Raw genomic sequence first — 13,647 nt, forward strand, 5'->3', positions numbered from 1 at the left:
TTCACTTTTTTTTTTTTGTTGTTTATTTTAGAATTCAGAAGAGTAACCAGAACAAAAGCATCTATCAATGACCTTTCCAGATCCCTTGAATATACAGACTTTGTTTTCTTTTCATCTTTGCTGTCTGTCTCCTGGTATTTGAGCAATATCTGGTAAAATGAGAATGTGGTCACAGTGCTACCACAGTGCAAGAAATAATCTTTGCAAGAGACCCGGCAGAGAATTCTCTTCTAGTACTATTTTATTGAAAAAAAAATTCCTTTTACTTTTTTTTTTTTTTTAATATCAGTTCTATACTGTAGGAAGACAAGACCTCATATGAAACACCAGGAGTTGCCTCCCCACTCCCGAGATGGTTTATGATCAAAATGACTGTAACCCAGTGCTTGTAGCTCTGCTGACTGCAGGAAGGAAAGCTGTGCAGTTTTTCCTGCCCTTGTGCCAAGTATCACCTTGAGCACAGAGCACTGAATTGTCTGCATTGATACTTCTTCATCATTAGAACTAGACTTAGTGAACAAAAATCATCAGGCCTAAATGACTGCAGCTACCATGGCATTTCAGAAGTAACAATAAAAGACAGTGCAGTATAAACACAGAGGTTCTGCTTACATCAGGGGTTAATAGTGAGTTACTGAAACATGATGTGACCTTTTACATTTTATTTCACTGCAAGATTCATTCAGAATCTATTCATTCCAGGTTATCAAATCTGCCTTTGACAGCTGTATGCTTGCTAACTGTCTGTTACAGCATATTTATAGCTCTTTATTTTTTTGACGGTGTTTATTTTTGTTGAGCATAAAATAGCAAACAACTCGCGTTCAATCTTGACAGAACCCAACCACAAAAGCTCAGAAACAAATACTTCATTTTCTTCCTGTGGTTCACAACCTTCTGAGGTATCTATTTGCACTTTCAGGCATCTAGTAGAACAGACACGGTGAATAGCACCAGAGCAAAACAGAATCCAGTATTCGTGGCTCACTAAATTCAGTGAGAAGTTTTAATTAATGAAAGTCAGAGCACTGTGACTAGATAGAATCTATCAATTTACGTGGAATAAAAGGATTAAGATCTTTGGATGTCTCTAGAAGTTTTGAATGAGTCTATCAAAACAACAATAACACATCTAGGACATAATTAATTGTGCTTGAGACAGCTCAGTTTGTTGGCTAGGTAAATCCACCGCTGCCGTTCCAATAGCTCTTTCAGACTAGAGGCTTCAGTCATGATGCAAATCAGGAAACTGCTTGTACAGCTTTGAAACACAGAAGGGAGGCTCAGAGTCCTAAAATTGAGCAAAGGAAGAGGCATAAGGCCAAGCATTCTTAGCGTGACTCATAGGTTCCAGTGGCACTGCAGCAGGATGGAAATAGACCTGATTTACCGTATTAAGTCACCATGCTAATATCATTCATCTCCTGCCAGGGGGAGATTGTTCCCTACCATTCTATGGTAGGAAGTATGAGGATAACTGGGCTAAGGAGATACAAGAAAGCCAGAAGAAAAAACGTGAAATAATGAGAAGGTCCTGAAGACACAACTTTTAAAAGATTTAAATAAAGTATTTTGAATAATAATAATGAAACATTAAAGTATTTAACTTCCCTGAAAAGGCTCTACGAGTATCAGTGAATGACTCTTATCAATATCTTTATCATTCATCTGTTCATCAATATAAACTCCTCTATACTGATAACACTCCACCCGTAATCTGTATTTGGGGAAAGCTGTATCACAACATTTTACGTTGCTTTTGATAACTTCAGAAAACTCTCACGTCACATCTAATTTTGTCATTAAAGCATGCAAAAAACTTATCTTCATTTGTAGCCATCTCCTTCTCTCCATAAAACTGGCTGGAGTAATATCAGAAAACATCTCACAAAGACAAGAACAAGAACGCAACAGGAATTGTATGATCTCTTCTTTAAGCCCTTTAATTGAAATTTCTTAGTGGAGTTTGGAGCAAAATCAATTTATCTGCAGTAAGGGCACTCACCTGGGAAGTGGATCTTGGAAGAGCTTTGTATTTTTCCAGTTAATTTATTGGAAGACAGAAGAATTCAGTAAGGCAGGAAGTACGGCTTATGGTTTCCTCCTTCCAGTAAGTACCCTGGGCACTAGGCTACATAACTAAACTCATAACATTCCCTCTTATTCCCACATCTGTAATTTCAAATCCTCTTCTACCTGAGGGGCCAAAGAAAAAAAAAAAAAACCACTACAAATGTGGCACCTCTCTTGAAAGAGCCTAATTACTTCTTTAAACCAATATATAAGTCTGGGACTGACCTGTGTGAGGTTTGCATTTGAAGGAGGGGAACGCAGCACACCAACCAATTAGAGATACAATCAACTCAGCTCATCAGAGCTCGGCGGTCATCAGCAACAGTATTTCTTCCCCCCAAGATGAAGTAACTGAAAACTTTGCTGAGTGTTTGAATTTTTGCTGAGTAAAACACGCAGACCTAAATCACTTTAAATCCAAAGATATCGTTAGCAACTGAGCAGTGGACCACGAAACAAAAAGTTTCTTTGAAGAAAAACAAGACATATAAGGCAACACGGTACAGTTCTCCACAGTAAGAGTTTCATTTGCTCTGCTGTACACATTTAACTCCATGCTTGCGTTGTTTTTCTTATGTAGCATCATTTCTAAAACTTCCAGAGAATGCTCAGTTCAAATCAGCAAGTGAACAGGGCAACTAGAAGAGCCTCAGGCCTCAGTACCTCAGGCCTGCCATCTGGTCATGTATCCTCACTAGAAACCACCTCTGCACAGCAGCCTTTCAGCATCGGAAGGAGCTGTAAGGAGGAAGGGGACAGACTCTTCAGCTGGGTCCATTGTGACAGGACAAGGGGAAATGGTTTCAAACCAGAAGAGGGGAGATATAGACTAGATATAAGGAAGGTTTTTTGTTTTTTGTTTTTTTTTAACAGTAAGGGCAGTGAGGCACTGTCACAGGTTGCCCAGAGAGGTGGTGGTGCCCCATCCCTGCAGGCAGCCAAGGTCAGGCCGGATGGGCTCTGGGCACTGATGGAGCTGTAGGTGTCCCTGTTCAGTGCAGAAGGGTTAGGCTAGGTGGCTTTTAAGGGTCCCTTTTGACTCAAACAGTTCTGTGATTCTATGAAAAATGGCTATGAAGAAAAAGAATAAAAACTTCTTTGGTTTAGTTCTTCACTAATAATAACAAGCACATCTTTTTCAGATACTGAACATATTAAACAAGAACCATGAAATCACTCCGGGTATTATCTCAGTTACATCCACTGATTTCTTGTATGATGTCAGCTTTTGTGCTGACAGGATGTCAGTGATGTTTTCATTCATTATTTCCATCCTTTGGGTGACAATCCAATCTAACCTATGCTGTAAATCAAGTTACAGTACATTCAGTGCATGTGAGATCAAACATTCGCCCCACCTTATCTTATCAGTGTGATAACTAATCACATAATGATCTTTTAATAACATCACAGTCAGAACATGTAGAAGTCTATGGTCACTCTGGGAGCGTTAAAGCTGAGCTAAGAAAAACATCAGGTGTCAGTAACAAAAGCTTCAGTTCTGTCATAGAATAACAACCTCAATATGGAAGAATAAGCATTTTGTGCACCCTGCACTTCTTATAAAGCCACGTGGTCCCCAAAGTCTGTTAGCCTGCATCTGCAGACAGACTGCAGTACTTTTTCCAGCCATAAGCACTTGCTTAGGGCTCTAATCTGTACACGCGTTGTGTTCCGAAATCCCACAGAAGCCACCAGTTCTGACCTTCCCACCTGACTGCTCTTTGAGCATTTACAGCAGTATATACATTCTTAACTGTGGGGTTACATTGATTTCAATGGCACGAACAGCAAAAAGCACTAAAGGGAAGAAAATCTACCTTCTTAATTAGCAATTCACTGGCAGTAGTTCAGGGGAAAGCCACTTGAATGTTAGCCAAAATCCAGCCACAATGTTATATGATTTTGCATCACATAAGTCATTTATTCATGAATGTGTTCACAGGAGAGCAACTATTACCAGCGCTTTCAAACACTTCATTCCTCAATTTCTTTTGTCACTACCACCTCCTACTTCCCCCCCCCCTCCTTCAAACAGAATTTTATCAAATGCCTTTTGACATTTAACATCGTTTGAAATCCATTCACAGCACAGCAGGTGGACTACAGAAAGCACAATATTAGCTTAAATTAAATGAAATCCTACGTAGGAAACGATGTGGTCAGTTGATACAACTGTGAGGGCATCCTGGCAAGGCCCTGCTTCCTGGGGACACAAAGCTGATGTTTTTCTACAGCACACAATAGCAGCCAGCTAGGGTTAGAGTTAGGGTTCAAAGCTATCAAGGATAGAAAAAGTTTTAAGGTTGATTACAAACAGCATATCCCTAATGAAACTTTTCTGAACTACAGGCTCCTCAGAGCAGTAATAGGTCACAAGTACTTGGAAACAAACTACTGAGGGGCACGCATTACTAATAACAGAAGTTTAATGCTCATTTAAACCAGGAAATGTGCGTAGATATTTAACTTAAGGTTTATATTTATAGGGAATATTATGCTATATTTTGAAAATGGGAATTGGATACCCTTCTGTTCCTCATCCTCGCCCAACACCTACAGTCCCTGTAGACTTTTAAGTCTCTTCTTTTAAAGGAAATCCTCTTGTGAATCTGAACTCTGCAGGTGCATCCATATAACTAATGCCCAGCAGCTTTTAAAAAATGCTAAAACATCAAAAAAAAAAAAAAAAAAGAAACCCAGCAGAGGTTATATCTAGCTTAATTATAGAGACATCTGTTATTTGGGAACATGTAGCACAGTGACAACAGTAGATGACATTCAATATTCTTCCTGTTCATACTAGAACCGGGTTCTGCCAACATGCACCCAGTAAATCTGCTGGCAGTCAGTCCAGGCTAAGACTTCCAGGACTGGCTCTTACCATGCATATGGTCCTCAAATCACACAGCTCCTACAGGAATCCAAGGAGCAGTTGGATGCACGTAGCCAAAGCATAGCTTTGTCTGCTGGCAGAATTTGTTAGGTGATCACAGTAACCTGACTTGTACTATGACTCTAGCAATAGTGACCCTTCTGACCTACCATTAAGAAAACAACACAAAGACCAAAGCATTAGGGCATGCCTACACTGCACAACGCCCAGTTATTCAGAACCCTCAGAATAATGATGCACTTGCACCAGTTTCCCTCACACAAGCTGATGCTAAACCCTGAGCAGTGTCTCCCTCTAGCACTATACAAGGACACAGACATAACATACAGAAGCTAAGAACACAGTGGAGAGATGCCTGCCACCACCATGCCATTCCTGAGTGTCATATGGCAATTTCCTCCCACACTGAGAATACATTTCCAGTTCAGCAAAACACTGACATGTATTAAAAGGGACCAGTGATTGATACTTGATGGCAAAAGAATTCTCAGCGCTGTTTCTGCAGGCCGGGTGTTCACTGCAATTCATACAGAGAGCTAGAAGGATTCTTCACATGACTGCTCTACGAGCTCCATCTGCTGTTAGACAGAAAGAAAACCTACCAGAAAATACACCAGGATACTGGAATACCTGTTTCATCTTCAACTCACAGAACCATGGAATGGCTTCCACTGATGGGACGTCCACAGCTTCCCGGGGCAGCCTGTGCCGCTGCCTCACCGCCCTTGTAGTGAAGGATTTCTTCCTTACACCTGATCTAAATAGTACGAGGCAATATGAAATTGCCTCTCATCAGTTTTACGAGGACCCATGAAAGGCAGTCACAAACCAGTAGTAAGAAAGGAATAGCTTACCCTATCTCAAAGGCAAGGGCTTGCTGAAAGCTCCCAGAAGGAAGCAATCCCTGGATAGAGATGTTTCCCCCTTGGTTACCAGCCCTTAAAAGAGGTTAGGGAGGAGTGGAATTGCTCACGCCTGTGCTCCCAGGGCCTCTTCACCAGGTGCTCAATCACTGGTCCAGGCTGTGCCCTAACGGTTCCCATCCAGACCCTTCTCCGGACCTGCTCCAATGTTTTTGTGTATGCCAGGCTAACCATACGTGACCTGAGGCAAAGCCAGCTATTTTGACATGTTCCACTACCCCACGGTCATGTATAGCATCTCCTACTGCCTCAGAAAAGATTCACCTGAAGAAGACAAGGTAATAAAACAAGCCATCGTTCCTAGTATGCTTTGTAACTTCAGAACATTTCAAAATGAACTTCAACATAAGTGGACCATGTCGGTAGGCGTATTTCTGCACTCATGTATTAAACTATACCCCTTTCATCTTTTCTGCCACTCTTGCAGTCTTAATTCTCTGTATTTGAGAAAGCAGACTCTTCCTTCTCTTTCATAATGTCTCAGCTGCCACAGAGAGTGCTCCAAGACCACTGAAAGCAATAGGAACCAAAGGGACATTTCTGCTATGGATTACTGCAACTCCAGCGCAGAGCCATTGGGAGGAACACCCACAGCCTGGAACAACACCCACAGCCTGGAACAACACCCACAGCCTGGAACAACAGTCCCCGTGGATGTGGGAGACGCAAGGCAGGATTCAGCGAAGCGTGGTAGGCCGCAGTCAGTGGAAGCAGGCCTATCCAGCACCAGCACCATTTATAACTTTTGTCATCAGTCTCACAACAAACTCAGAGGAGCATGTCAAAAAGGCAAAAAAGCCAGATTTCCAGGGCTTCCTAGAAGCAGAGAGAATAGAAACCCCTCTAGCCATTATGCTTGCTATCCAGATTCTGCAAACTCTGAAGAAGATTCGAAGAGCAAGAGGAAATTTTGTGATATTAACAAAAACAAGTTATTTTGTGGTATGACTCTCAGAAATAGCTCAACTGGCTTTAAGTCTTTCCTAAGAAATACTACCTAAAGACATACTAATAGGGAATGAGTAAAATTTGCCCAAGCTATAAGCAATACTCTAGGAATTGCTGCCATTAAACAGGTGCTGGCACAAGTTTAGCTTACAATCTAAGTGTTTTAGGTGGGTTTTTTTCCCCAGTGTGTGCAAAAGACCATTCTCAAATCAACACAGTAGTTGAGTTGACAAATGACAACTAGCTTTACAGTTTTGGAGTAGAGGGTAAATAGGAGGTAAAATTTACCTACACAAACAAGGCATCACTATGTTTCAGCACCAGAATATTTTTCAACAGGCTTCACCAGCAAAAAATTAAAAGCAATTTACAGATCCCCGTCTACTGCAAACATCCGTAATGTTTAAAGCTATAAACTACCATTGCTTTTCACTCTTCAGCTAAGCTGTTGTCTTCAATCGTTGCATTTAATCATACTTTATGATTGTCAGGGTGGTCATAAGGCACGGCTGGAGAAGCTCTGCTTCACTGTGATGATGTAACTAGCCAGGTCTTACTACTTCAAGAACAGTATCAATTTTGGCATGCCAAAAGAGGAGGTTGGAAGGTTTGGGGAGTATTTTTTGCATTAGTAGGTTACATTACGGGCTAAAGTTAAAACAAAGAAGTGGTATTTAGATCCGGACACAAGATGGTTTAGAATCTGAATTTAAAACTAAAATGTGGGCTAGCGTTTGGTTTAGTGGGGAGATACTGGTGGTAGGTGGGCAGTCACACGAGATGACCTTGGAGGTCTTTTCCAGCCTTGGTGGTTCTATGTTCTATGATTCAGTGAATGCTGTTGCTCTTCTTGGACAGTTTTCACCAGAGATACAACTATTACAGATAATTTAATTCCAGACTGTTCTAGTGGGATTTTCACTCTTTCGAACAAATCTAATCTGGATTAGGAAAACATCTCTCTGAGAACTTAATGCTTTCTCCAAACCAAAAACATAGAGACAGACGCAGTTCTAGAAATTCAAAAATGATTTTCTCCTATCTCCATAAATTAAATAAGAGAGAGAAAGTGCAGGCATCAGGCTTACAGTTTAAATATGTTTTTAGTGCAGTTGTGTGGGATCTGGTACTGGCATCAACCATAAAGTGAAAGAAACTCATCTTTCACGAATTACAATTTTTCAATCCACAGTGAGGTGTGCAAAGCTTGTGTCTGTACAGTTTTTAGCTACAGCGAAAGAGAAGGGAGTCTCTTGCTGCAATGCTGCAAGAAAGGCTGACAGCAACAAAACAAAAATGCAGTCTGCAGCAGTTGCTGTGGATGTCACCCATCTGATCTATGCTCATATTGAATTTAACTGTGAATTTAATAGAAGAATCAAAAAGGACATCCATTAATGTATCTTTATTTGTGTTTTGTTTTAAAGGATTTAGTTTGAAGAAAAGGCTCACAAGTTGGGAAGTAAAGATGGATGGCGTATTCCATGTTATTCTCAGTGCAGAGCCAGAGCTTTGCTGCGTAACCCAGTGTTCTACAAGATGTAACTGCTTTACAGACAAAACACACTTGATTGCTTCCAGAGTTATAGCTGAATTTGGAAGGTGTCCAGCTGCAGTGCTTGTGTCTATGAGAGTGTCAAAATACTTCAACCAAGAAAGATTTCTTCCTTTAAGACAGCTAAAAGTCATTGGCTGAACACTCAGAGAAGTAACTTTACTATTTAAGACTACCTAAGTCCTAGCCTTATTTTGCTGATACCCACCAAAAGCCTCTGACATAATTCTGACTGAATCTTCTCTGAGGTTAAGTCATGTCAGATGCTACGTTAATCACTTGGAATTAAGGTTGATCAGAACTGAAGGCACAGGATTCATTACAGCATTTAACCACGGACAGATAATGGTAAAACTCAGGAGGATATGGGTGAGCCTCCAAGCCATACAATTGACTTTTTCAAGTAAAAATACAAGAAATTAGATTGTGAATGCCTATTTAATGCTTTTGGAATATAGCATCTTCCGCTAAGACTACTTAGTTTTTGTAGTTTTTAAATTCAGATCCCAAATACTAGCTTATCACAGTTTTCAGTTATTGCCTTGAAACCTGAATGAAAGCCGATAAAATATGCACAGAAAAAAAACAGTGTTGATCTTGTAAAGTCCAGCCATGCCCTTCCACAGCTCTTTTCCAGATGAAGGGCAAAATATTCAACTGCTTCAGTCCCTGACACCACCAATAACACTGAACGTTGTGTTATCAAGCATAACCCAAAACACTGAAAAGAAGACAGAATCATACCATTTTTCATACACTTTGGATATTTAAAGTCAGCAAGAGTTTTTATATACCTTAGATTTCAGAAACCAATTGTAATGCAACCAACTAAAATAGTTTGGAATTTTAAATGTAAACTTCTGACCCCAGCAAACAATTCTTGTTCAGTAAATCCCAAGCACTAAAATGACTTGCTTGACATCAACTAAAATCTATTAAGAATGGATCCAGTTATCAAGCTCTTACATTTGAAATTCTTGAGAGCTTTGATGCCCAGCAATTAATTCAGAATCTTCAGCAAACCGACATTCTGTCTAGGGTAGGTTGTGTCCTGTGATAAGCAGGACATCTGGAGCCTAAAAGCAGAGTCCCAACATTCCACAAGCTGTGGGGAGGTACACTGCACCCTGCTTGGGTTGATACTATAGGCACCACAACAGGGTTGACGTGATAATTAGCCAGCAGCCAATTTCTGTAAATAATTTTTGTGACCAAATAAGGGACCTGACCTACTTAGCTCATCTCCCAGTAGAACCCAGCGACCACCCCTTGCAAGAGCCCCGTATTAACGCAGTGCATGCACAGTATTAGATTTTAATATATATAGGAATTCTTGGAATTCACAGAAAATGTATGAATATTCGCATATAAGATATGGCTGCGTGGGATAACCACATTGCTAACTCAACAAGAGTTAAAAGTGCTAAAGCATTAGAATAGAATATAAAATAAAATAATATAAAGAACGACTTTATAAAGTAAAAAAGAACAACTTTATAAACTAATACGTTTGTACAAAGGCATATCATTTAAACTGAGAAGACTTTCACATATTTTGAAAGAACTGAAATGTTCTCATTTTGTCTAGCTGGGAGCTGCCCATGCAGCAACATGGGCCTGGTGCCTCTCATCCTTCCAGGACACCCAGGGCGTGCTATGCGGTGCTCCTCTCCAGCAAGGTCAGCCTCTCACCTGTACTGATGCATGCAGTTATTCCTCCCCAGGTGCAGGAATCTACACTTGCACTTGTTAAACCTCATCAGCTTCCTCGGTGCACAACTCTCCAGCCTGTCCAGGTCCTGCTGCATGGTAGCCCAACCTCAAATGCCTCATATTCCTGCTTGACCGAAGCCAGGATGTCCTTGTATGCAGTAACATGCTCTACTAATATACTTTTGGATGCAATATCTGTGGGAAGAGAATCAACAGAAAAAAATAAATCTTTCTGGAAATTTCTAATACATGATAGATTTAAAAGAAAATCACTAGACAAAACAATACTTCTTAGAGCAAGCTCTACATCACTGCTCCAATATAATAAAAAGCAGCTCCAAAGCCAAGTAACACCGTTCATAGTTCACATTGTTCAAGATGATGAATACATGGAGAGGCTTCACGTGGTGAAATACAACTTGTAAACTTCCTCCAGACTCAATCATAACAAACGTTGAGACTAAGGCAGCCAGGACTTAGTTGGACACCTGCAGCAACCATTCAGATGCAATACAAGGTATTGTCTCTAAGCACGTCCAGGCGCAGGAAACCAAAAGTGCAGCAGATGAGGATGCTCAAAAGCATTGAAGCCTCAAAATACCAAACTATCTCAAGGTTCAGAAGGAGAGGCAGTCACCTTCATTCCCATCTATGTGGAAACGTGGGTGCGTGGTTCAGTTACTCATTTACTCACCGCATCTCCCACCTTGCTCAGCATCCCAAAGAGACAGAACCAGGCCAGCCCTTCAGGAACTCCAGCTCCCGGCAGCCCTCAGCGTGCCCGCCCTTCCCCTCCCCGCCCCGCCCTTCCCCTCCTCCGGCGCCGCTGAAACCCCGTGCGTGCAGGCCCCGCGCTCTTTCTGCGCGCCGCCATTCCGCGAGCAGGACGCGGCCGAGCTCTGCTCCGCTGCCGCGCGTGGCCCCGGCCCGGCCGCTCCTCGCCGCCTCTCCCCTGCGGGTGCCGGCCTCGACATGCAGATCTTCGTGAAGACCCTCACGGGGAAAACCATCACCCTCGAGGTGAGGTCCCATGGCGCTGCCGGCCGGGAAGGCCCCAGCGCAGCGCGGCGCTCCGGTGGCGGTGCGGGGCCTCTTGGGGCGCGGCAGGGCGGGCGCTGCGAGCCGGAGCTGGTGGAGGGAGGGCTGCGTGCTCGGCTTGTTGCGGGGTTGCTTGTTTTTTTTTTTTTTGTTTTTCCCATTGCTTTGTTTCACCGCAGGTTGAGCCCTCTGATACTATAGAAAATGTGAAAGCTAAGATCCAGGATAAGGAAGGTCGGTTGAAAACGCATCTCTTGTCCCTGTCTCACTTAGATCCGTGCATTGCTTTTTGGTTTGCGTTGCTTATTCCATCTCCCTGTGTTTCACCATTAGGAATTCCTCCTGATCAGCAGCGACTGATCTTTGCTGGGAAGCAGCTGGAAGATGGCCGCACGCTGTCTGACTACAACATCCAGAAAGTGAGTAGGAAGCGCTGAGCTGAGCGCGGAGCCGGGTGCTGCCATTAGAACACGCTGCTGTCTGTGTTGAACTTCAGTGCTGTGACTACATGGAGCCCAGCTGGCCGAGGTGGCACTCCTAGCTTGATGCTGAGGCTGCCAGGTGCTGCCACACAGCCTGTGGCTGCAGGTCAGAAATGAAACATTTCCAGCAGCTTCCATTGCTTCTGCTCTGTCAGCCCTGGCTCTCAGCACTCACTGTGAGGCCAGGTGAGCAGTGATGCCACTAAAAAGTGGAAGAACGGTGTACCATTTTCAGCCATAACTTAGCTTAGTTACGTCGTGAAACTGTTGTGCGGTTTCAGATAAAACTGAGGAATGTAGACACGATAGATTCAATATTATTTAACCCTTTTGGGTTTTGGAGTGCAGCAGTACACAGTTCTGTGGAGCAGGTTCATTTGCAGCCTACGTAGCAAAAAATCCTTTGAGAGCCTTTGTAGTCATCTGGAGCTTGAAATCCTGCTACTTAAGTAGTTTTTTCTTTCATCTACAGAGTATTTAAGTACTGCTCTTTGCTTGAGAAAGCATTTTGAGTTCATGCTGTGTATTTCACAACTTAGGAATCAACTCTTCACCTTGTGCTGAGACTGCGTGGTGGTGCTAAGAAGAGAAAGAAGAAGTCTTACACCACCCCCAAGAAGAACAAGCATAAGAGGAAGAAGGTTAAACTTGCCGTGCTCAAGTACTACAAGGTACGTGGAGCTACCTCTTGAGGGAGGCTGACAAAGCTTAGGCCTCCCTGCAGAGGGACTGGCTGCAGCGTGTGAAGCCTGTAACTAGCCTGTGCGTCACCAGCCATTTAAAATCCTGTTTGCAAGTATCCCATCTGATAAATAAGAGAAACTTGACTGCTGCAGTCAGGCACTGTTGAATTTTGCTCTGATAATTTTGACGTTTACAGAAAGTACTTTGTGGAAGAAAAGCGCTTGGAAAGAATTAGTGCTAAAAGTGGCCAGCAACGATGAGATGTGCTTCTTTGTCCTTGGCAGGTGGATGAGAACGGCAAGATCAGTCGTCTGCGCCGAGAGTGCCCTTCTGAGGAGTGTGGGGCCGGAGTCTTCATGGCTAGCCACTTCGACAGGCACTACTGTGGCAAGTGCTGTCTGACGTACTGCTTCAATAAGCCAGAAGACAAGTAAATGTACTTGACAATAAAAATCTGAGGTTCTGTACTGAGTGAGGATTTATTTCTGCACGGTATTTCCTCTCCACTGATAAGCTAGAAGGATTTTCAGTTCAGGATGCGACGGCCAAGTCCAGTGTAGTTGTTTGACTCTGAAGCACCAACTTTAAGGGTGCCTCTGACTAAGGCATGTTTTGTAGCTCTAGAATGCAGCGATACCATAATGCTGGATTACATTCTTCCAGAGAAGTCTTCTTACCTAAATCATTGAGTAATACCAGTGACTGGAGAAGACTTAATACAAACCATTTATTCTAGGCTGCATATTAACCAAAAATGGTGGTTTGTCAGGTAAAACTTGTTGCATTTTTTTAACCTATGTTTAAGGGTAAGCTATATACATGGAATATATTCATCAGTGTAAAAATACTAGCTCTTAAAAGAGCAGAATGCTGATTTTGATTTAAATTTTGTTCTATACCTTCTTAACATGAGTCTCTTTCAAAAAAAAATGAGACTAAATGCTGCAGACCTCAGTGGCCAGAGTCCTGTCCATCTCTACTTCTGAGGCTTGTGTGCTGTCCACTGCTAAAGGTTTAGTGCATGAAATACACATTATATAAATGCTCTTATCTTCAAAATATACCTTTCCTCTTCCCTCATTTCTGGTCAGCTCTGCCAGTGATTTTTGACCTGCTTCTCACAGCATCAGCAAACATGAATCAATCCTGGAATTGTTTTTGGAGGGGCTGGGTGAGTTTGTATTTTCCAAGGAAGGATGGGGAAGCAATAGCAGACAAGGAAAAAAAAATTAAGCGGTCTGTTAAAATATGAACTGAGTAGGCAGATAGATAGATAGTACTGCTGCAGTTCTCAACAGGAAAACCAGGACATAAAATTGGAAGTCACATCCACGT

The 13,647-nt window shown here is 42.3% G+C and overlaps 1 protein-coding gene and 2 long non-coding RNA genes across 3 annotated transcripts; 1 reads left to right on the top strand and 2 right to left on the bottom strand.

Annotated features, from left to right (window-relative positions):
• Positions 32 to 7,602, bottom strand: LOC110397141. The gene is made up of 5 exons (XR_002437562.1): positions 5,824 to 7,602; positions 5,600 to 5,726; positions 2,299 to 2,482; positions 2,006 to 2,196; positions 32 to 1,291 (listed from the first exon to the last, which is right to left on the bottom strand). It is a non-coding gene; the product is annotated as an uncharacterized LOC110397141 (long non-coding RNA).
• Positions 9,445 to 10,891, bottom strand: LOC110396302. Its single transcript, XR_002436907.1, has 2 exons — positions 10,803 to 10,891; positions 9,445 to 10,303 (listed from the first exon to the last, which is right to left on the bottom strand). It is a non-coding gene; the product is annotated as an uncharacterized LOC110396302 (long non-coding RNA).
• Positions 10,937 to 12,779, top strand: RPS27A (ribosomal protein S27a). Its single transcript, XM_021391881.1, has 5 exons — positions 10,937 to 11,128; positions 11,326 to 11,380; positions 11,480 to 11,565; positions 12,168 to 12,299; positions 12,597 to 12,779. The coding sequence occupies exons 1-5, from the start codon at positions 11,081 to 11,083 to the stop codon at positions 12,744 to 12,746; spliced, it is 471 nt and encodes a 156-aa protein (XP_021247556.1). The 5' UTR covers positions 10,937 to 11,080; the 3' UTR covers positions 12,747 to 12,779.

This window comes from Numida meleagris, chromosome 3 (genome assembly GCF_002078875.1).
Source record: "Numida meleagris isolate 19003 breed g44 Domestic line chromosome 3, NumMel1.0, whole genome shotgun sequence".
Lineage (NCBI taxonomy): Eukaryota > Metazoa > Chordata > Aves > Galliformes > Numididae > Numida > Numida meleagris.

Excerpts from the sequence above, each read along its gene's own strand:
- RPS27A (XM_021391881.1), top strand. The coding sequence starts at position 11,081 with ATGCAGATCTTCGTGAAGACCCTCACGGGGAAAACCATCACCCTCGAG. Across the intron at positions 11,381-11,479 it reads TAAGATCCAGGATAAGGAAG|GAATTCCTCCTGATCAGCAG; the intron begins GTCGGTTGAAAA and ends TTTCACCATTAG. Across the intron at positions 11,566-12,167 it reads CTGACTACAACATCCAGAAA|GAATCAACTCTTCACCTTGT; the intron begins GTGAGTAGGAAG and ends TTCACAACTTAG.